General features: G+C 35.5%; 2 protein-coding genes across 2 annotated transcripts in view; both read right to left on the reverse strand.

Moving 5' to 3' along the window:
* LOC145679694 (uncharacterized) overlaps positions 1–9,739 on the reverse strand; it is a 167,182-nt gene extending 157,443 nt beyond the window's left edge. Inside the window, exon 1 of the mRNA XM_081750268.1 lies at positions 9,413–9,739. The gene's annotated coding sequence lies outside the window, so the exon portion shown is untranslated. The remainder of the gene's footprint in view (positions 1–9,412) is intronic.
* Positions 9,740–16,227: 6,488 nt separating this feature from the next.
* Positions 16,228–22,504, reverse strand: part of LOC145679089 (sodium channel protein Nach-like) — a 111,895-nt gene continuing 105,618 nt past the window's right edge. Inside the window, exons 7-8 of the mRNA XM_081749684.1 lie at positions 19,003–19,088; positions 16,228–16,562 (exon numbers count right to left, since the gene is read on the reverse strand). Coding sequence (XP_081605810.1) covers positions 16,228–16,562; positions 19,003–19,088 — 421 coding nt within the window. The remainder of the gene's footprint in view (positions 16,563–19,002; positions 19,089–22,504) is intronic.

Consider the following 22,504-nt stretch of genomic DNA (forward strand, 5'->3'; position numbering starts at 1 on the left):
ACATTCTACATTGAAGAAATAGTACACTACGTCTCACTTAATTTAGACCAGGCGAGATTTTGGGTATGGCGATATTTTGGGGCGCGAGGTTTTGGAAGACGAGGTTTTGGCCCGGCGAGATTTTGGCCCGCGAGGTTTTGGGTGGCGAGATTTTGTCCCGCGAGGTTTTGGGCCGCGAGGTTCCGGCCCGGCGAGACTTTGGGCCGCGAGGTTTTGGGAGGCGAGGTTTTGGCCAAGCGGGGTTTTGGTCCGCGAGGTTGTCGCCGCGAGGTTCTGGCCGCGAGGTTTTGTACCCAAACCGAGTAGTGATTCTGGACGTACACTGGATCTGGTGAGAGGTGGAATACGCAATGAACCCAGGAACATTGTCCAACATGATAATTTTCCTGATCAAATTATCCTTGTGTGATGTGGCATAATGTTGCGAGGACATACCGACTTCCAAATTTTTTTAACATGGTACATTGAACGGCCAACGTTTCTATGGCACTCTACTGATTCCCCACATGCGTCTTTTGAGACGTGCACAGTCACGATTTCATCTTTATGGATGGTAATGCGCGACCGCATCGAGCAGCGTAGTACGTAACTGAGCTCATGGATCGAGAGGATATTCGACAAGGACTGGTCTGCCGATTCCTCCAACGTTAATCCTGTCGGATACATGTGGGATGCTACAGGAGACATATTACAGCCCGTCTAGATGCACCAAGCATCATCCAGCAATTGTCAACAGCGCTGGTGAAGGAATGGAGATTCATACCACAAGAACTCATTAGGAACCTTGTGAGCAACAAGGGAGTGCGTTACAGAACATGCACCTCTGTCTGTGATAACCACACACCTTTTAAAAGACCATTTTACTCCTTATGAAATGGCATAGGGACAATCATGGATTGCAGTGACTTCAGTGTAAATTATTGTTTCTGTATAAAGCTGTCATTTTTGCTTTTAATCACATGTTTCCTCCTGTTATTTCCTGTATTATAATCTAGCACAATTTTCTACGTATGGTTCTGGTTTCATTGATCTATGCAACTTGAGAGTAAAACAACATAAAAGACTTACTTTCGTCCTTAAGTTTTGCACACCAGTGTATTTCAGGCTTTTCTTTACTTTTAAATATTTTATGTATACATTATTCTTCCCAATCCAAATGCAAGTATGTCAGCTGGCTCAAGAATCGATATGGCCGAAGCCAAAATCATTGCTCGTCAACGCATTACTTTACTTTTAAAGATTTTGTATAAACTTATTCATCCTTAACGGACATTTCTGCGTGTAAATAATTTATATTAAACAGTTTTCACATTGACTTTTATACTCAAAATTATATTTGCTGTTTGACATAGATGTAATACAATCTCTATCCAGTGTTCGTAGGTTTTCTTTAAAAAATTCCCTCGACTGATACAAAGATTTCCCTTTTCTTACAAAGTTTTCCCTAAATCATTGAGTGTCTAATTCCTATGAGAGAAATTATGTGATAAGATTAATATATATATATATATATATATATATATATATATATATATATATATTAAACGAAGTGCCAACCACATTTGCTTTATTCATTTGCTTTTTGCTTCCGTTTTTCCTTCACTTTTTTCTTTTACTAAAAAGACACACAAATACAAGCAACAATGACTGCAAATCATGCTACTTTGAACCTGGTTTATTTCTGAAGAACAAAGAAAATTTGTGCATTTATATTGGTCAATTAGTCAGCCCAAAAAATTCCCTGGATTTTCACATATTATCGAAAAAAATTCCTTTTTTCCCCTTTCCCCTAGATTAGGGAAATTTCCCTCAAACTACGAACACTGTCGCTATCCAGAAAGTTCGGTGAATGACGTCATAATGCTCATGGTCGTCAGAGTACGCTACCGCCTCATCCCGCCAATCAAGTCGACATACTTGGACAAGTTCCCAAGCGGCGGCACTGGTTATCGTGTGTGAATAGAAAAATGGAGCAGTGAACGAATAAGCTGTTCCGTTTCAAACTTGGAAAATTAGCCGCAGAGACTCATAAAATGCTGACAACAATTTACGAAGAACATATCACATTTATGAATGGTTAATAACTTTCTGGAAGGGCGGAATACCGTGGAAGACGCCTCGTGTTCTGACCGGCCGGCAACTGCATTCCCCATAGATAGGGTTGCCAAGTTTTGAAAATCGAAATTCCCTACACCCTCCTGGAGTATGTATACTCTTAACATTGTGACATTATTGTTTGTCGAAGTGTGAACAACCTGAAAGTGGTTATTTCACATAAATTGAGCAATTTTGAGTTCGAATTTAATAACTTCAGTCAAGGCGCGCCCATGTTGTGGTTTCCAAGTGGGGGAAATAAAAGCGAGGTTTCAAATATAGTTTCAAATTTTGCTATTACTAATGTAAAAATTCTATTGGGCTTTCGATATTCCTAAGCACGATTTTCCCTTAGGGGGGCAAGCGCCCCCTTGCCCCCTTTATGGGCGCCCATGACTTCAGTTAGTTTTCAAGCATTTGTTAGAGTCGGCACATGAGTTTTTGTAGTCTACCATCAAGAATACATCGTATTTAAAACAGAAGAGTAAATATAATTGGCAATATAATTATGGCATGCATAAAATATACTTGAAAAATAAGTATTGCCAGTTTTGCTGGGGCTGGTAATGTATTCTAACATGCCCACATACTTTTACTGGATTTGGATGAATTATTTAATTGGAAAATCTACAGGTTTTCCAATGTATAAGAACTTATGAACCTGAAGCGATACACAAATAATGGTTATACCAAAATAAAGCTTTGTTCATGCATATATTTTTAAAGTAAGAAGCAACGATTAAAGTACACTAGGAACCTCACGGTGTTGCCAGATGCAACAGAAGGTGTAATTTTTTTCTTTTGCAAAACATGTAAATTGACTCATAACTCATACGTATGAATGTTCTGTCATTAATTTTCAGTTTGTTTACTTGGAGTAACTTGTAATCTATGAAGCAGTAAAAAGAATTTTTCATTTCCACCGATAACTAATTGGATGAGGCCTCTGTAAGGGGAAACTAGGAAAATCGTACTTTTCATAAATTAACACTCTGAATTGGCAACATTGATGATGTTTCAGTGCATCAAAAGATGTGTTACGGGTATGTCTATGCAATTCCGGAAAACAATGAAAAAGAAACTTTGAAATTATCATGATAAAACTTTTACTTGCATGCACCCAGCAACACTGATACTATCACGAAATGAGTTATCATCTCTATAGCGCTTCTGGAAGTGCCTCTTGTTTTGATTCAAACACTGGTTCACACGTTTCACAATGTTGGCAGCAACTTTACGAAGAGTAGAAGTATTAATGTTCTCAATGGCACTGTGAATGTTCGTTTTCAGGTCTGTATAGTTCGAGAATATATTCTTGTATATCTCTTGCTTTAAGTAGCCCCATAGAAATGAATAGCAGTGTTGCCGGGTGCATGTAGGTAAAAGTTTTATCATGATAATTTCAAAGCCTCCTTTTCATTATTTTCAGGAATTGCATAGGCAGATCCTTAACACACCTTTTGATGCACTGAAACATCAGCAATATTGCCAATTCAGAGTGATAATGTATGAAAACTACGATTTCCCTAGTTCCCCCTTATAGAGGCCTCATCCGATTAGTTATCGGTGGAAATGAAAAAATCTTTTCTCTGCTCCATAATTTACAAGCTCCTCCAACTAAACAAACTGAAAATTAATGACAGAACATTCATACGTATGAGTTATGAGTCAATTTACATGTTTTGCAAAAGAAAAAATTACACCTTCTGTTGCATCTGGCAACACCGTGAGGTTCCTAGTGTACTTTAATCGTTGCTTCTTACTTTAAAAATATATGCATGAACAAAGCTTTATTTTGGTATAACCATTATTTGTGTATCGTTTCAGGTTCAAAAGTTCTACCTTTCCGGGTTGCATTGTATATTGGACACCCTGCAGTTGAAAATGAAGCAGTGCTAGCTGCGCTCTTGAAAATGTATTTTTGTTGACCTTTAGCAGTTTTGATAAGTTCAGTAAAATTCCGCGCACAACAAATCGATATCAAATCGAATTATAAGCTCTGCTTTAACCATGTTCATTGACAAACGGTTGCTTTAGTCACTCTAAAATGAATAGAACAGAAAATAGGATTAGTAAGAAGAAAAATTGCCGAACATTCAACGTCTAGTTTTGAGGTCGTATCGAACACCGGACAAGGAAGTCAAACACCGAACTGTCCGGTAAAATACCGGACGGTTGGCAAACCTAACCCCGGACAACGTGAATAAAGTGAAAGAACTTCTGGAATAGGATCGTCGTGACAGTGAGATAAACAATAGAACGCAAAAGACTGCACAGAACATCTTTGGCGACTACTCTCGACAGGCCCAATATACGGACAATTTTTTTTTAAACATTGACTTTAGTCGATATTCGCTGGTAGGGAAATTTTCTTTCCATCGACAAAAAGCCACTTACGCAATGAAAGGGTAAATGGCCCATGTGATGAACTCTATAACTCTGTACATACGAAGAAACAAATGAACAAATGGACATCTAATATCAACTGTTTAAATAGGTAAAAACCATGAAACAAAGACATTTGTTGAAATCTTAAATTTAAAGGGTTTCTTTCACGTTTCCGACGCCAATTTCAATCGTAACACGAAATTTTTTACAAAGCTAGATATTCCTTTGCATATTTTATTCTTAAAACATAAATGATTAATAGACATTACCGTTGATTTCCTGCAAATAAAGATTGCTCTTTATAGTTCATATCACTTTTCTAATTAACAACAACAACAATAATAATAATGATAATGATAATAATAATGATAATAATAATAATAATAATAATAATAATTTCAGTGAATAAAATACAGTATCAGATAGATGCCGGAAAATTCGAAAGGGCATTTACACTAACATAAAATTTTATTCAATAAAACTATTAGGAAATTCTAATTCTTCCAGGTGAGAAAGGTTTAAGAATTCATTAATTCCCGAGCCCACCATATTTTGCATGGAAGGCCTTGAAAAGGAGTATTAGTTTATAATAGTACTTTATAATTATTTCAGTTCCCAGAATTATATTATTGATCATTCTTTTACGTTACTTGCAAAGAAAAAAATAAAAATTAGGATAATATAAGGGAAACATGTGAATTTCGTTTCACAGTTGTAAAACTACAGTAGACTTCCAAACTGTGTGAATTCTATAATTAAACAGATTTATAACTTCCGGTTGTGATAGAGGGCAAGTTAAAAATAGTAGATTTCTACTGGTTCCGGTCTTAATAGAGAGATACAGGTGAAGATTAAGTCAGTTCTTAAGACTCTGAATCAATTTTAAAAAACCAATTTATTGTTATATATTTTGTTATATAGTTTTTGTACTATGGTGATCAGCAACGATGTGAGAGATGGCGATCAGCAGGAACGTTTGATTTTAACAACCTTTGGTTTGAGTAGAATGCTATTAGAGTAAATGGAATCTATCCTTGAGACACTGAATCAGTGTTAGAAAACTTCTCGATATCTCTGAACGTTTTAGCTAGCATAGCTGTTGACAAACAACGGATAACAGACGGACGAGCATATTCGTTTTCTAAGGCTTTCGATATTTATCCATAGCATAGTTTCCAACTCTGAAAAGTGAAACAACGATGAACTAGAATTCAAAATTATCTCTTCTGGTACTGAATTTATTATTATTGAGTGAATTTTTGGGAATTTTGAACATATTACATCCTTAAGATTTCTGTCTGAAGCTTCTTTCAGAGCTTAAAAAATTCATGTCCAAATATTGCAAATAACTCTTGTAATGTAAAAATCAGAGTTTTGTATAATGTATATGCATACAAGATTTTGTATTTATGGTAATGTATAATGTATATACATACTTTTTCTCCCAACGTTCATATTTTGACTTGATTCCCTTGTGCTCGAAACCCACATGTACAGTAAGTACATTTCATTAAGTAAGATATTACCTTATCAATTTCGCTGCTCTTCCGATAACATTGGACAGACATATTTACTTATAGCTCCCACCAAATGGGTTGTGTAGAGAACAATGTCCATGTACGTGAGTTTTCTGAGGGTTCTCCTGTTTCCTCCCACTTTAGTAGTCCCATCTTTATCATTCATCTCATCAGCACCGTCTCCCTTAGCTTCGGTGCATAAATGTGGAACGTTAAACTAAAAATATTACATTTACTGATGAATTTATTTGTCTTTATTGCGAGCTTGGTGTTCTTTTAGAATTATTTTAGTATAATTAGCTTATAAAGAAATTTGTATAGGTCAAAAACCTATGACAATATCGAATTACATTTTGTTTAAATATTGAACTTAGGGTATCTTTCCCATAATATATCTATATGAAGAGTGACAAACAATGGAATTTGACAGTAGTTTGACACGTGATTCAGAGTTCCCCCCCCAAAAAAAAAATTTAAAAAATCATTTAATATTCCACAATTATGCCCTTTAGGCTAAGGCAGACGATGATTAAGAGAAGGAAATGATGGTGGAAGAATTGGTGGAATGCGAAGGTGGGAGAAAAAGATTTTGTTTTTAGTTTAGCGTTCCTTTAAGCGAGGGACTATAAGACGTGGTCCTACTGGTTAACGTGGAATCTGAACCACATGAGCTCCCGCTGGGAATCGAAGCCGGTCTCCCACGTCAAAGGTGCGTACGCTAACCGCTTAGCCACGAGGGAGCTCAGGGGAGAAAAAGAGTGTACCCGATAAAACACATGGACACAATGTTGTCCACCAGAAACTTACTTTGCCGGAAATCGAGCGAGAACCCCACGAGCAAGAGGTAAGCGCTCTACCAGTAAGCAGTGCCCCAATTCAAATTACAGACACTCCCTCCAGATTCAACCTGGAGCCGGGCAGAAAGAAAGTAGGGACCGCTTGTATTCATCAATAATTGTTCTCATTCATTTTAATAAGTTTACCGCCCTTTTCCAGCACAAAATATGTCAGATATGGATCTTCGATTCAAAATCGATTTCGATATATATGAACTTAAGCCGGGAATCAAAACGAACTTTCTTGTACTAAAGGTGAACACTAACTATTTCGCCATTAAAGGCATCTTCTCAGTTCAAGTTCTGACAAATGAAAATATAGAACCCCAAATAGAAAAGAAAGAAAATGATTTTTTTTTTAGTATAACTTCCCATGTTTACACAGTTTGAGCTAATGAAGATAATTTATGAAAGTGTGTGGTTATGGAATAATTGGTAAAACAAGAATATATGAGCAAACGGCAGAATCTCAATAAAACTCACAACAGACATAATGTAGCCCACCATAACTTATATGGGCAAGTAACGAGTCAGTGTTCTTTTGTGTCAGAACTGAGCAATCCCTACGGACCTAACGTAATCACAGACAGAAAGAAAACTTCGGAATATATTACACATTCATTTTTTTTTTATCGGAGGACAGTGTTTACGAAATTTTCCGTTTCCTCTTCTCTCGAATGTTTCCTTTAAATGAAATATTTACACTATGAGTGTTCTCCGATAAACGGTACAAATAAATAGTAATTAATTAATTAGTTGGTGAAAAAAATTAAAAAAAAACTAAATCTTAATGAAGCTCAATTTGTCCACTCTGACATTATTCTCTAGGGGTTCGTTGGCCTACATGATAAATACTTTGATTATGCCAATTAAGGAAAATTCTCGTTGTCTTCTTCCCACATTTCTTACTGCTCTACAATGAACATTAATTCTTTGAAATAAATATTACAGACAATATACAGACAGAAAATATAAATAAAAATTTTGATATTCCATCAGTGTTTTATTAAGGTCAAGATAAGTTTTCCTTATAAGATTCTAATGTTAGTACGTCCGCTCGTTACTCCACACGATAATTCTTAAACGAAAACGAATTTTTGAATTTTGTTTTCTTTTAGAATAGCTAGATAGCTAGAGCGATTATCTCGACCGAATTCGTTAGTTGAATCAATTCGTTAACATTTTTGCAGTAACGACGGTGACATGGTGACTTCAACGCACTGTAACGTTTAAAGTCCATGATATTTTTATTAAAAACTTCCATGAAACCTGTACAGCTTATGATTAAAGAATATGTAGCCTTTCTTACTACCAAAAGTTCATTAGCTTTTAGATTCGCGTGTTCTTTGTTATGTTCTTATCAGGGTTTGACGCGCCAACTTTTGAAGCGTCAGTTCGAATAAAATAAAAACTGAATGGAATCCGTGCAAATTACACATCTCCGTGTGCAATATATTCTTTAAAGTTATTAATAGACATTAAAATGAGAATAATATTTTATATTTTCCTTAAAAGAAGTTATTATTCTGAAGAGCAAATTGTATTAGAATGTTTGCATTGCATAAATTATGATATAATACCGTTAGATTTACTTTTCTAACAAATAGTGGAAACGTCATTATAAGAAGTGTACGCTTTGAGTAATAAGCTTCCGCGAGCTACTCCCATGAGTTTAAGATAACAATATTCTCTTCTTTAATACAGCTGACCCGGTTTCAATATCTGACAGAAGATCATAAAATTTGATTGCCATCTTACACTGTAGGTTTACGTTTAGTATAGCCTTGATACTGAATCCAAAAAAGGACGACTATTCTAAAGAAAACACTAAAATAGAGGTGTGCTTATCCTTTGGATACTCCCGAAAGCAGTTTTTAAATTAATACAATCATTTGCAGCCTTATTACATGATTATCGATTACCGGAAGAGAAATTAAGTTTCTTTTTATTATTCTGATACTATATTTCCCCCGGAGGGAAGAATCTTCAGCTGTAATCACTATAGTGGCGGACCAAGAAGGCAAAAACTGGAGGGGGCAGTCAGAACGGAGGCTATGATACGTATATCATAAGTTTAAACTTTTTAAAAATATATATAAATAATAGATTATCTTATTTTTGTCAGTCAGGAAATTGAGGAAGCCTATCCCCCGGGCTAGATTCGCCACTGGTATCTACTAATAAATTGGTTGGTTGGAATTTAGCTTCACTTTTAAGCACCAATGGTATATAAGACTTGAATCTACGGCTTAAGGTGGAATCCGAACCATTATGATACCTTGAAATTTCAAGGTTCTTCACCGGGAATCGAACCGGGGAACCCTAATGTCGCAAGTGAGCGCGCTAGCGACTAGGCTAGCGGGAAGGCTGGTAACAGAGTAAGAAATGTTAACGAATACGTAATATCAAACAAAGTCATTGTTCTGCTCAGTAAATAAAATATCTGAAAAAACGAGAGAAAAAGTTAAGAAAAAACACATATATAGAGAAGGAATCTTTCGTTACAGTTTACAACAATTTAACGTATTCATAAAAAAAACTTTTATATAAATGTATATATATCGAATGTTAGCTTACCTGAATCTTAGTAGACGCTAAACAATCCTAAATAAGTTAAATGCAAGTTTGTTTTTTTGTTTGATCTCCTCTTTCTCAAACAAATCCGAAGCTTTGTTGTAACGGGGTGTGAATGGGGAAAAGCTGTGATGCTCCTAACTGAAGCCGCAGTTTCAAATACAAATTTTGTTTCCTCTCGAAATAAGGAGATTTTTAGTTCAAATCCTGGTGTTTATATCTCTCTATCACCCTACGCGGAACGAGGGTCGCGCACGCGTTACAGCCCACCAGTTACCTAAGGACGCTCGTTTGTTCGTTGCCCGTCCTGAGTCCCGTCGAATAGTTCGCTTCTTGTTACACACATGCAGCCGTTTAAACACGGGGCAAAGAAGCCGCTGAACAGCGTTGCCATCTGCTTACTTACTTTTATTTCACAAACTTGTTTTTCTAATTGAAACTTAAAGAGAATTGAACATTCTAAATACGAACGCAAAACTTCGTAACGTGATCAGGGTCACACAAGGGATGGAGTCCTCCCGCTCCGGACCCCCTAAACTTTCTAACTCAACATATATTTGTATACTTTCTCAATAGAACTATACGTTTATAACAAGGAAATAATTGATGATCATGAAAATTTGATCTTACATTTCATCTGTACACTTTTTCTTTAACATATAATCTAGTTGTATCATTTTCTTTTCTGAAAGTATAGGTGCAAATATTTTACAATTACTTATAGTCTTTTTGGGTGCAGAGTAATATATGTTGCTTGGACCTCCATCAAAGCTTGAACCCTCCCAACAAAAATTTCTGGATGCGCGCCTGAACATGATATATGTATATTCATCTAAGAAAAAAAATGTTGATTCGTTTTCTTCACTCACACACACACACACACACACACACACACACACACACACATATATATATATATATATATATATATATATATATATATATATATATATATATATATATATATATATATATATATATATATATATATATATTCGTCAAATTTTAGTCGTGTAAGCAGAAAGTAATGTGTAGATTTTCAAGAAAATATTCTATTTTGGATTTGATAATACTTTTGAAATGTTGAGTGAGCTCCCTCGTGGCTAAGCGGTTAGCGTACGCGCCTTTGGCGTGGGAGACCCGGGTTCGATTCCCGGCGGGAGCTCATGTGGTTCGGATTCCACGTTAATCAGTAGGTCCACGTCTCATATAGCCTCGCTGCTGAACGGGACGCTAAACTAAAATCAACTCAATTGAAATGTTGAGTATATTTTAGTATAATCTTAACTTAGTTACTACTGAATCAATAAAAGTTGTGAGTTATTGATGAGTTATAGACAATATATATAAATGTATTGTTGAACTTGGAGTGCTAGTTTGAGAGAAAAATAGAAATTACTCAAAATTCTGAAATTACCTTTGTTATCGAACTATAAGTATTTTATAGTTGTAAGAAAGCACACTCTACTTCCGCCTCTTTCTTGATTCTTTTTATACAAAAATACCACAATTTTTATTTTTTTTCGGAAAGGACACTGAGAACAGAGATGAAGAAGGATAAAAAGTGAAACTTATACTGTTAATATTTGCTAGACTACGAGTATTTCTTTTGATGAATTAAACTATTAAAATCTTAACTAGGTTGGCTATCCTGCAGTAGAGATAAAGTGCGCAAGAGCCGCAGCATCCGTGTAGCTTGTGAGGTGTTTGTCCTTCAGGAGCAATGAAATAACTTCTCTTGCCTTACGAGACATTCATCCATTGCGAAATAGGTTTCTTTTTCCATACATTTTTATTAGGTCATTATAGGTCAATGGTCCTTTGAACGGTTGAAATATTGAACAGTATAGAAAACATAGGTAGAGGGCCGCGAGAGATCGAAAGAGAGAGAGAGAGAGAGGGAGAAAGTTAAATTGTTTGGCGGTCGAAAGCGTGACGATTTGTAATAACGAGTAAGGGCTTCACATACAGCGATACTCAACGTCATCTTATCAACTCAATTACTTGATTCCACTACGAACGTCAACCTTAGAAATCTATTTTCGTTAACTTGTTGAATTGATCCTCTTTATGCGATAAAACTTCAGTTCTCAACAAGAGTAACAGCGACTCAGTATTTATTTCTAATTCTGTGGGTCCTGATTCAATCCCTGCAGAAATGAACTTGTGATAGACATTATCATATCTGTAGGTTTTATCCCGTTTCACCTCAAATTCTCAGTCTATTATTATTATTATTATTATTATTATTATTATTATTATTATTATTATTATTATTATTATTATTATTATTATTATTATTATTATTCGGGATACGGACAAAATCTCGCGGCCGAAACATCGCCGCCCAAAATCTCGCCGGCCAAAACCTCGCGGGACAAAATCTCGCCGGGCCAAAACCTCGCTTGGCCAAAACCTCGCCGCCCAAAACCTCGCGGGACAAAATCTCGCCGGGCCAAAACCTCGCCGCCCGAAACCTCGCGTGGCCAAAACCTCGCCTTGCCAAAACCTCGCCGCCCAAAATCTCGCCGGGCCAAAACCTCGCCACCCAAAACATCGCGTGGCCAAAACCTCGCCTCGAATGAAACTTTTCTTTAAAATTTACCCAATGAGTTTGTTAATATGCAATTTCACATTAGAAATAATAATAATAATAATAATAATAATAATAATAATAATAATAATAATAATAATAATAATAATAATAATAATAATAAGAAGAAGAAGAAGAAGAAGAAGAAGAAGAAGAAGGAGGAGGAGGAGGAGGAGAAGAAGAAGATACAAAACATCGTGTGCGTGGGCTTTCTCGGGTTATTCCCGTTTCCTCCCACTTTCTTTATTCCATCATTTCCTTCATCCTGGTCATCTACGTCTCCTTTAACCTACAGGACATAATCAAGGGACGTCGTAAAAACTCATATATTATTTCATACTTTTATAAATATTATTAGATCTTCGTTGAAATTTTAAGTTTTTGCTTGTTCCAAAGTTCACGAAACTAACCCTGTTAGTTGTCATTACTTTCCTTATGCAGCCTTTCTTTCCCTATAACCAGTTTAAAAACGTCCTGTCGCTCTATCTTCACATTGAAATCCTCTAATACAGAAACAGAATTTTCATATGGTATCGCGGGACTTGGTCAAATACCCGTGATACTTTTTCTGAAACAGCGTCTTTTATACCGTCATCCTTATCATCTGTTGGAACATTTACATTTTGGTCAGGGGAGATTTTGGGTATGGCGATATTTTGGGGCGCGAGGTTTTGGCAAGGCGAGGTTTTGGCCCGGCGAGATTTTGGCCCGCGAGGTTTTGGCCAGGCGAGGTTTTGGCCCCGCGAGATTTTGGCCCGCGACGTTTTGGGCGGCGAGGTTTTGGCCAGGCGGGGTTTTGGCCCGGCGAGATTTTGTCCCGCGAGGTTTTGGGCGGCGAGGTTTTGGCCAGGCGAGGTTTCGGCCCGGCGAGATTTTGGGCCGCGAGGTTTTGGGAGGCGAGGTTTTGGCCAGGCGAGGTTTTGGTCCGCGAGATTGTCGCCGCGAGGTTCTGGCCGCGAGGTTTTGTACCCAAACCTTATTTTTCATATGAGGAATATTCACTTTCGTTAATCATCCGTTTCCTATATTCTAAAGGTGATATCTGTATAATGTTAAATTAAAGATTTTACTTTTTCCAGTTCCCAATCTGCGTTTTACTAACACCAGGATAACTAAAATAACATTAAAACTTGTTCTATCATTAAAAGTCCTTCTTGGTGGTCCAGAGGCAAGCACGCGCGACTTTGGTGAACATGGTCCCGGGTTTTATTCCCAGTGAAAGAGCTTTAGACGTAGTATGGTGGTTCAGATTCCCAGTGGCGGATCTAGAAAGTAGAAACTGGGGAGGAGGCAGCCAGAACTATGATAGGTATATCATGAGTCTATTTAAAATCCGTTTACACACTTCGTTAATAGGAATTAGGAATATCTAACGTTTCAAAAATTATCCAATAAAGAATAAAAGCAATACTTACTATAAACTTTCAATATTTCAATTATTTTTGTTCATCAAAAACTTTGGGGGGGGGGGGGCTAGGTCCCCCTGCTCCGACCTAGATCTATCGCTACAGGTCCCACCATGACTTGTAGGTCGATCTCTTTTACAGTCGTATGCTGAATAGTTGACGCGAAAGTTTCACAAATAAACAAAACTCGTTAACTCAGACACCTTCCTAACTTGGTCTTACGTTTGTGAAGCTTGTATTATTCCAGAAGAGATTCTTCAATTATTACTTTTATTAGTTACCCTAATTGGCATGTTGAAACTTGTCGCAATATAACAACTCTATCATTATTTAGTTCGTGTTACATTCATATCTACATATTGATCATAGTAACTGAAAATTCAGCTCAAATTTTATTCAAGTAAAAAGTGAGTTTCATTTCATAGGGTGAAACTATAATAGACTTCCAATCTATGGAAATTCAATACTTAAACTTGAAGTATGACAACTACGTATGACTATTGGTTGCAATAGATTAATAAGATCAAAGATAGAATCTGTTCCACCGGACTGCTAAATTCATATCCATTACTCGATACGCCTAACTGTTTTTGTTTTATGATGATAAAGGTTAAAACCAGAAATAGTTAATCCCAACCATTACCGGATTCAAATAAAGGGTTAAGAGAGGAAGTAGAATCTATTCTTAGGAAGCCGAATTGATTGCAGAAAACTGCATCTCGATGTCTCTTACAGTTTTTGCTCTAGGGAAATAAGTACTGAAAACCGGAAGTATTAGTAAATTTCTACTACTTCTGATTTTGGTAGAGTACTGTCAGTTGTGATGGTATGTACTTTTATGACCCTGAATCGATTGAAGAAAAGCTCATGTTGCTATCTATTACCAATTTTGTTCTATGGCAATAAATGTTGAAACTAGAAATCGGTAATCTGAACCACTTTGAATTCAATAGAGGGTTAAGGGAAAAGATAGAATCTACTATTGGAAAACTGAATTGGTTTCCAAAACCGTTTCTCTCTATTTCTTATCATTTTGATCTACAGAGATCAGCATTAAAACCAGAAGTCGTAGTGAATTTGAACCATTTCTGAATTTGGTAGAATGTTTGGGATAGTCGTGGTTTTGCTGCCTAGAGACACTAAATCGTTACCAGAAAGCCACATCTCGCTATAACCATTTTAATTCTATGGCGATAAACGTTGAAACCGGAAATGACTAACTTGAACCACGTCCGGTTTGAGTAGAAAGTCAACTGAGGAGATGGAACCTATTATGGGGATGCTGAATCAGAAAATTGTATCTTGATATCTCTTACTCTTTTTGCTATGATATCTGTCGGCAGACGGACGAACGGACGGACGAAGAAAGCCGTTCTGTAAAACTTCTGACACTTATACATAGCACTTCCACTTATAGTTCCATTTATAGTTTGGAAGTCTAACAATAACAATAATGCCAGGTTTAGTTCAATAAGCTTCAACTTTTCTGCGTTCCCTCGGAGAAATGGGGACTTGTGGTAAAGTGATTATCTTGGCAGTAAGGAATTACCGAGTGTATGGGGACTTGTGGTAAAGTGATTATCTTGGCAGTAAGGGATTACTGGTTCGATTCTAGGGAATGGCAGTTTGTAGCAGATAAATAACATGCCCACAATTTTTAGAGATTTTCTCGTTTCCACCAATTCTTTCATAACTATTCACTTTGATCAGTAGCACAACCAGGATTATATTTCGGGAGGGGCCAAACTACCAAGCAAATATATATAGAAAATTTCACCAAAATTTGTTTGCAGTGCTGTGTATAAGATAAGCAAGTTAATTTCGAGAGGGGCCTGGATCCCCCGATCTCATAGCTGGTTGCGCCACTGACTTTGATTAACCATTTTTCATCTTAAGTCGAAAGAGTATAATCGCAGGTCGTAAAGCTGGAAATTCCATTTGATTTCAGGAGATTACATATTTCACTAAACACACACTTCCAAGTTATTCTTGTTGACATTCCTACCAAATATTGCCAGTAGAGTAAGATACATAAGCATCATCATTTATCTTTAAAATTTCTAGTTTGAACTCAATACGTACTAAAGAACTTACTTGCTCTGCAAATCTGCTCTGCAATTATATACAACTCACTGACTATTTATTTTAAAGCCTTGAAACCAGTGTTATTCACCTGGGGTATGCGAGAATATTTTTTAAAGATACGTAAAATTTATAATACAGCTCTTGGAGAAAAAAAGTTAGTAGGAAAGTATCCGTAGAGATTGCGAGTGGAATGTGTTAAGTATCCACCAAGTGGTCGAATGGGGTTGAAAGAAATGAAATGAAATGACTTTAACTTAACGTCTCACGATAATACCGTTTAGGCTAAATGAGACGGACGTTGAATGCAGGTGAATGACTATTAAAGAACCAACTGAATGAGAATATGGTAGGAAACGAGAACTCCCTCTGATACAGTGTTGTCCATCACGAAGTCGAATGGCATCGGATCAAACCGGGGATTCCTCACACCAGAGATGAACGCTTCTCCACTGGGCTACCGCCACATATGAAATAAACCAACTAAAATATTGCCACTATACGAAAACGTTCTAGCTGAACAAATATCTAACTAATGACTCATCAAAATTGGATCTCAGCACACAACGAAACACACGATGCTGTACTGTATAATCCTATTATAAACAAAAATAAAATTCCACTGAAATATCTTTTCCTTAAAAAGATTTTATTAGAAAATAATAATACAATTATTTTTTGTACAGTTTATGTTCTTACACATTACTTTGATTAAATTGTGATATTACCCTCATCTACTAGCTTCCATTCCCTTTGTAATAGTAAGTTCCTCGTATATAAGGCGTAGGTCTTATGATTGCTGGAGTTAGTGTGAGGCGTCCATATAAAGGCATTAATCGATGTCTATAATGCTCCACTATTTCGCGACGCCGGTTGTGAACACACCTCCATACTTCAACATTAACACCATCTTGCTCTGGCTTACTGATTGTAGGAACACCATGAACCTCTGTATTTAATACAAACGTCTTTTGATATTCGAACCAAAGTCTTAGTGTGAAGAAATAGATAACTTCTAAAACACTTAGAACACTACAACCAAGAAGAAATCCAAAAATACTTCCAAAATTAGCTGTAAAGATAAAAGAGATTGTTCTTATATGTTTTAATCGTAATGTCATATTGACACTACCTTCACGACTTAACTTTTAACAGTATGTAATAAAAAGTAAGTATGGTATTGCGTAAAGTATTAAACAATTATTTAAGTGAGAAAGTTCTGTACATAAACAAGCTGAAAATTTATCTTCTATTACGCTGAGGAATGGTTTATTCTGGACTACAATGGCTGAAGCAATTTGAAACGGTTTTGCAATTGTCTCGAAGAGTTACAGATAGAATTACTGTATGCCAAGTAAAGAGAGCAAAATCATAAACAATCAAATACATAATTAATAAAGAATGTATTTAGTAATATGAAATAAAATGAACTCTTAAGTTTAAAGTCTCCATATTAAATCCTAAACGTTAAAAAGAGGCAGGTGATGCATGGTTACAAAAGGATTGGTGAAATGAAAATTTTTGAGATGACGGTACAACACTGAGAGAAGAAATACCTTGGAATTTGGTTGTCCGCTTTTTATCCCTGGTAATTCCGTGACCAAGCAGCCTTCTGTACAATAGTACCATACAATTATCTGCACTAAGAAAAAAATGTAGGTGGCGTACTTTAAAAGGTAGGTTACATGCGTATTTCCTGTAGCTTTTGGACTTAACGTACAACAGACGTATAACTGAAAACGCATGTTTTATAATATTTTCCGTATAAGTGTTCCATCTATACGTATTTTCCGTTTGAAACAATATAGGCGGTGAGGATCTCACATACAAATGGACGTGTATATATAGCTGACGAAGGTAACATACATATACAGTATGTATGTAATATAAGGAAGACTGTTAGATATCAAACATCCTGTAAGAGCATGATGTAACATCTCAGGGCAGTGCCTATGTAGCAAACGGATAACTTATGCTCCGTACTGATGTCTGTAGTAAGCAAGAAGATTCCGTATATTTGTACAATATACCGCTATCCAGAGAACGGATTTTTCTCAGTGTGCACAACAGCTGGGTACCCAGAGCCATATGGGATGGATTGCCATCTGGAGAGTGTGAATACTGCATGGTATGAACTGTATGTAAAGCATGACGGTGGATACAGTATACGATAAAAAACGTTGGTGGAAGCCGGGATCGAACCAGGAAGCAGTACCAAATTTATGAAGGAAGGATCTACTATTGACTTGGGCTCCGAATCACGAACGGGACTTAAAATCTAGTGCAGTTCGAGGAAGTGCGGACCACCATTTGTGAGGCACGTCCAGAAAATACATTTCCCGAGAGCGGTAAGCGCAAATAATATACAATGGACTTGAAACATTTATTCCCACACATGGACAGGTGATATTACATCTCAACATATTCACAAGCGGAATACAGATACTTGTCATATTGTGGGGATCAACTTTTGTGTTTCAATGTCGCAACACTCAGCGTATGACAGCCGTATTCAATTATTCATTACTATCAAAATCCTTACTGGGCAGACAATTTGTGAGGTGTAAGAAGATATGAAAATCGCTTAGAACAAGATTCGTGTTATATGGTGCATGTTCAAACACATCCCAGTGAAAAGACTGCAGAAGATTGGTTGTCATCCGTCGTATAGCCCGGATCGTATACCGAGCGATTTTCATGTCTTCTTAGACCTCAAGAAATGGTTGTCTGCTAGACATTTGATAGTGATGAACAACTGCAAACGGCTGTCGTATGTTAATTTCACTTCCAAGTAACTGGCTGTTGCAACATTGGAATAGAAAAATCAGCAAAGGTATGAAAAAATGTCTGAATTCTGGTATGAGTATATTGAAAAGTAGTGTCCTGTGGTATTTGTGGGAATTAATGTTTCAAGGTTACTGTAGTGGGAGACCCAGGTTCGATTCCCGACGGGAGCTCGCTGCTGATTATATAACCTCGCTGCTGAAAGGGACTCTAAACTGTAAAGTAAAAGTATATCAAGGTTATTGTATATTATTTGTGTTTACCGCTCTAGAAGCTGTTTCCACCACACCACCAAGAGTATTGAAGCACAGAATCACGCCACAAGATAAGGGTGATAATTAGTTCTTGTAATAATATCACATCAAATCGTATTTTACGCTTCTGTGCTCGGACAATAATAAGGATTTGCTAGAACTGTGCTAATACGAAGAACAGAAAGATGACAATCTCTTATCTAGGGACGGAACATGCCTCATTTAACGTAGCTTTTTTTAAAGAAAGAGTTAATATTCTATCCATAAACCACGAAGAGATTTCGGTCTTAATTTTATAAAAGAAACTTGATAATGTTTAAGAGTAAAATATGCTTCTCCATCTATCATATCTTTGTTTTAAATTTTAAGTTGTTCACATTTTCTGTATAATCTGAGTAACGATTCATTCATGTGATAATATTTTGTTAACTAACTTTTCAGATTTAGATTGTACATTAGAGTGATCCCACTTACCAAGAAGATCAAATTTTGTAAATGTTACATCAGTCTTGTAAGCAATGATGTGCTCGGTAGCAAAATAAACTCCCGATCGTTCAGATCTAGAAAGTATAAAGAAAAATAAAAGTTATCGTAGTTAAATACAGGTTAAATTTAATTTTAATTGTGTAATTGATTTCTTAATCAGAGTTAGCGTAAAAGTAGCTGTTTTTCTGTGAATAAATACAAGTGAACCATTTATTATACAGACATTATATCTTCAAGCATGTTCGTTTCTAGAGATACCAGGAAAAATACCTACTTAAGCTAAAATAAATAAGTCAAAAATCGAATAATGTTAGAAGGGAATGAATTAAATACTAGAATAGGATACTAAATTTTCAGAAACTGTTAAGAAGATGCAGAATCTGTAAGAGAACTGATTTCTTTGAATTCCTGTTTTTTAAAGGATATTTCTAATTTAAAAATGTTCAATTCATATTTGTTGTAAAAGAAAAAGCATATTAGTTTATGATATCATATATTCTGATATTGTATCTAAAATTTACAGTCAAATAAAATGAAATCTTTAAGTTTTACGTCTCGAGTATTCTCTCTAGGCTAAAAGAAAACGGATTGTTATTGAAAGTTAATGATTATCAAATAATTGGTGGAATGAAAACGTGGGAGGAAATGCAAGAACGTCGAGAAAACCCACGGACATGATGCTGGCCACCACAAAAGTACATGTACACTAATCGAACTATGGACCTCTTGTTTCCGGGGTAAGCATTCTACCGCTGAGTCACTGTACCCCTTACAATCAAATATAGCTTATTAGCAAGTAATCAATGAAAACATCAAATAATTTGTAAGCATTAAAACAAATGAAGTGCGTTATCGGGAACACAAATATTTAGAAAACCGGAATTTAGAATATTTTCAGATGTTATCAAGTCAGAACTGTATACACACTACTTGACTGGCTGAGAACTACATAAGGCATTCTACAAGTGCACTAGTTTGTTCGAAACATCTCAGTGTAGCAAACTCCAAAAAATAGACGAAATGTCCATGAATCTGCGACGAGCAAAAGATCGGGTAAGAGACACCGTTTATTATCTACACAACGATTGATATAATGAGGAAGTCACAAAGAGGGCTTACTTAACCTTAGAAATACTAATGAATAATCAATCTTGGTCAAACACTTATTTCATTGCACAGATTAGAGTATTTTGTAAAATCTCTGAATGTTTTACATTATTCGTTTCAACGTTATCTTCACTTCTGTTAGTGAAGACTTTAGTTAGTTTTAATATCATCACTAAAACCTTATGAAAAATTGGCAGGTCAAGGTGCTTTGACTCCCATCTTTCCTTTGCAAGAATTTTTTCTCAGCGAAACCATCGTAGTTTTAATTTTAAAAAATGTATTATTATTATTATTATTATTATTATTATTATTATTATTATTATTATTATTATTATTATTATTATTATTATTAATTTACACATTAAAGCTAACGAGAGTATTATCTGAAGTTATATTATTGGTTTCCACTGTGCTCGGAAAATGAAACAAACAAACAAACAAACGAAAAAAAGACAATTCAAGGAAGTTAAAACAAGATGTGCAGTGTTTTCGAAAACCATTGCATCAATAGGAAACATGTCATATGTTTCAAATATGACAAAAAGTCATATTTTGTATGCACATAACATGAGTTTCTATAATTTAATCCCCAATTAATAATACAAGCATGTTTTTATTAGAGCATTTGCGACTTCAAAAGAATCTAATACGCCATAATATATCCCTTGCGATATGATAAGTAATCAAGAACTGTAATTTCGTAAACAAGAATAAACTAAAATGAACCAAAACATAGTCAAATATGAATATCGATAACTGATTCTGACAGTATTTCAAGTAGAAGTATCTCCACTCTCTTTTTCTCTCGGTTACTACATGCATGATTCTGGCATCTCATCTCTAGATGGAGAACTTTGAGCAAAGAGAAGTTATCATGCACCTTTCAAGAACAAATTAAATTTTAAAGTATTAAACTTTCGGTTTGCCGGATGAAGGCTTAAGAAGCTAAGTTTCGGTTAGGACAAAACCATTTTGAAGAAATCTTGATTGTAACCCAATATTTCTTTTTTACCATAGAAACCTATGTGTCTTGGTAGGAATTTAATAATTGCGCTGAAATCTAAAACAAGCGCCTTGTGTGGTAAGATAATACATTACTATCTGCCAAAAAGATCTTTATCGCGGGTCTACATGGTTTAACGCTTCCTGGAATTGATGTTACGAATCATGGTGGACATAAGTCCTTGACGAGGTATTGGCGACTACTTTGGAATCAAATGCAGAGTACGAGAATATCTGTCATATCTGTAGTTTCGTGCGGAGAAGAGACAAAATTGTGAACCTAAGGTTAAGAACAACTCAAGTTATTTATATAAACTATGCCAAAGATTATTGACTTATATCATCAAAAAAGTAAAACGAAAGACATTTTAAAACGAAGAAAAATAAGAAGAAATTTGTAAGTGGAATCAAAGAAAATTATCGTAAACACACTAAAGATGAATTATTTACAGTGTAGGGATCGTAGTTCCTTGGCTAAGGCGCGCGGCCAATAATTTGGGGGTCCTCGGACGAATGCCAAATCCAGCAAGTATTTTTTACTTTAGAATTTTTGGTGGTCTTTTGGTGGCGATGACACACGTTTTATTATCTTGAGATATTTGAATACTAAGATGTTTCAATATTTGAATTTTCAGGAGTAATAATAATAATAATAATAATAATAATAATAATAATAATAATTATTATTATTATTATTATTATTATTATTATTATTATTATTATTATTATTATTATTATTATTTCGTAGAATGTAAAATGTTCGGAGCTTATCATTCCTCAGATCATACCATTATAAGCCGAAACGTGACATTTGGCACGAATATTGTTGTTTTGGTTAGTGTTGCTCACAAGAAGAGAAATTTCACATCTTCTTTCCAAAACAAACAAAATCGAGACTAGAATTAACATTTCACATTTGGTACTGGACAAGCCAAATTCAAATTATCATCTCGCTTTGGAGATGGAAATCGAGACGAGACGAGAAGTATCGTAAACATTTCTCGTCTTATCTCGATTCTAGAAATAGTGTATGTCCATTCTTTAAGTAACAATTGTTCTGTAGACTGAACCTTGAATGCTATTCCCCTTATTTTGTATTTCGCAACTCATCGAATTATGATATGTGTAGGTATTTTTCTAGCAAACGTTTTATAATTTCTTCTGCATATCGTTTTATAATTTCTTTTGTTTAATATATTGGTAGTTGCAGAGGTGTGTCTTGGAGGTCCGGAAACCCTCCCAGAAATTCCGATTTTTCTGTAAGTTTTGTTTAATTTTATGGCAACTTTAAAAATTTTAATACCATTACTGTTATTATTATTATTATTATTATTATTATTATTATTATTATTATTATTATTATTATTATTATTATTATTAC

Source organism: Thermobia domestica, chromosome 2, assembly GCF_964235325.1.
Source record: "Thermobia domestica chromosome 2, izTheDome1.hap1.1, whole genome shotgun sequence".
Taxonomy (NCBI): domain Eukaryota; kingdom Metazoa; phylum Arthropoda; class Insecta; order Zygentoma; family Lepismatidae; genus Thermobia; species Thermobia domestica.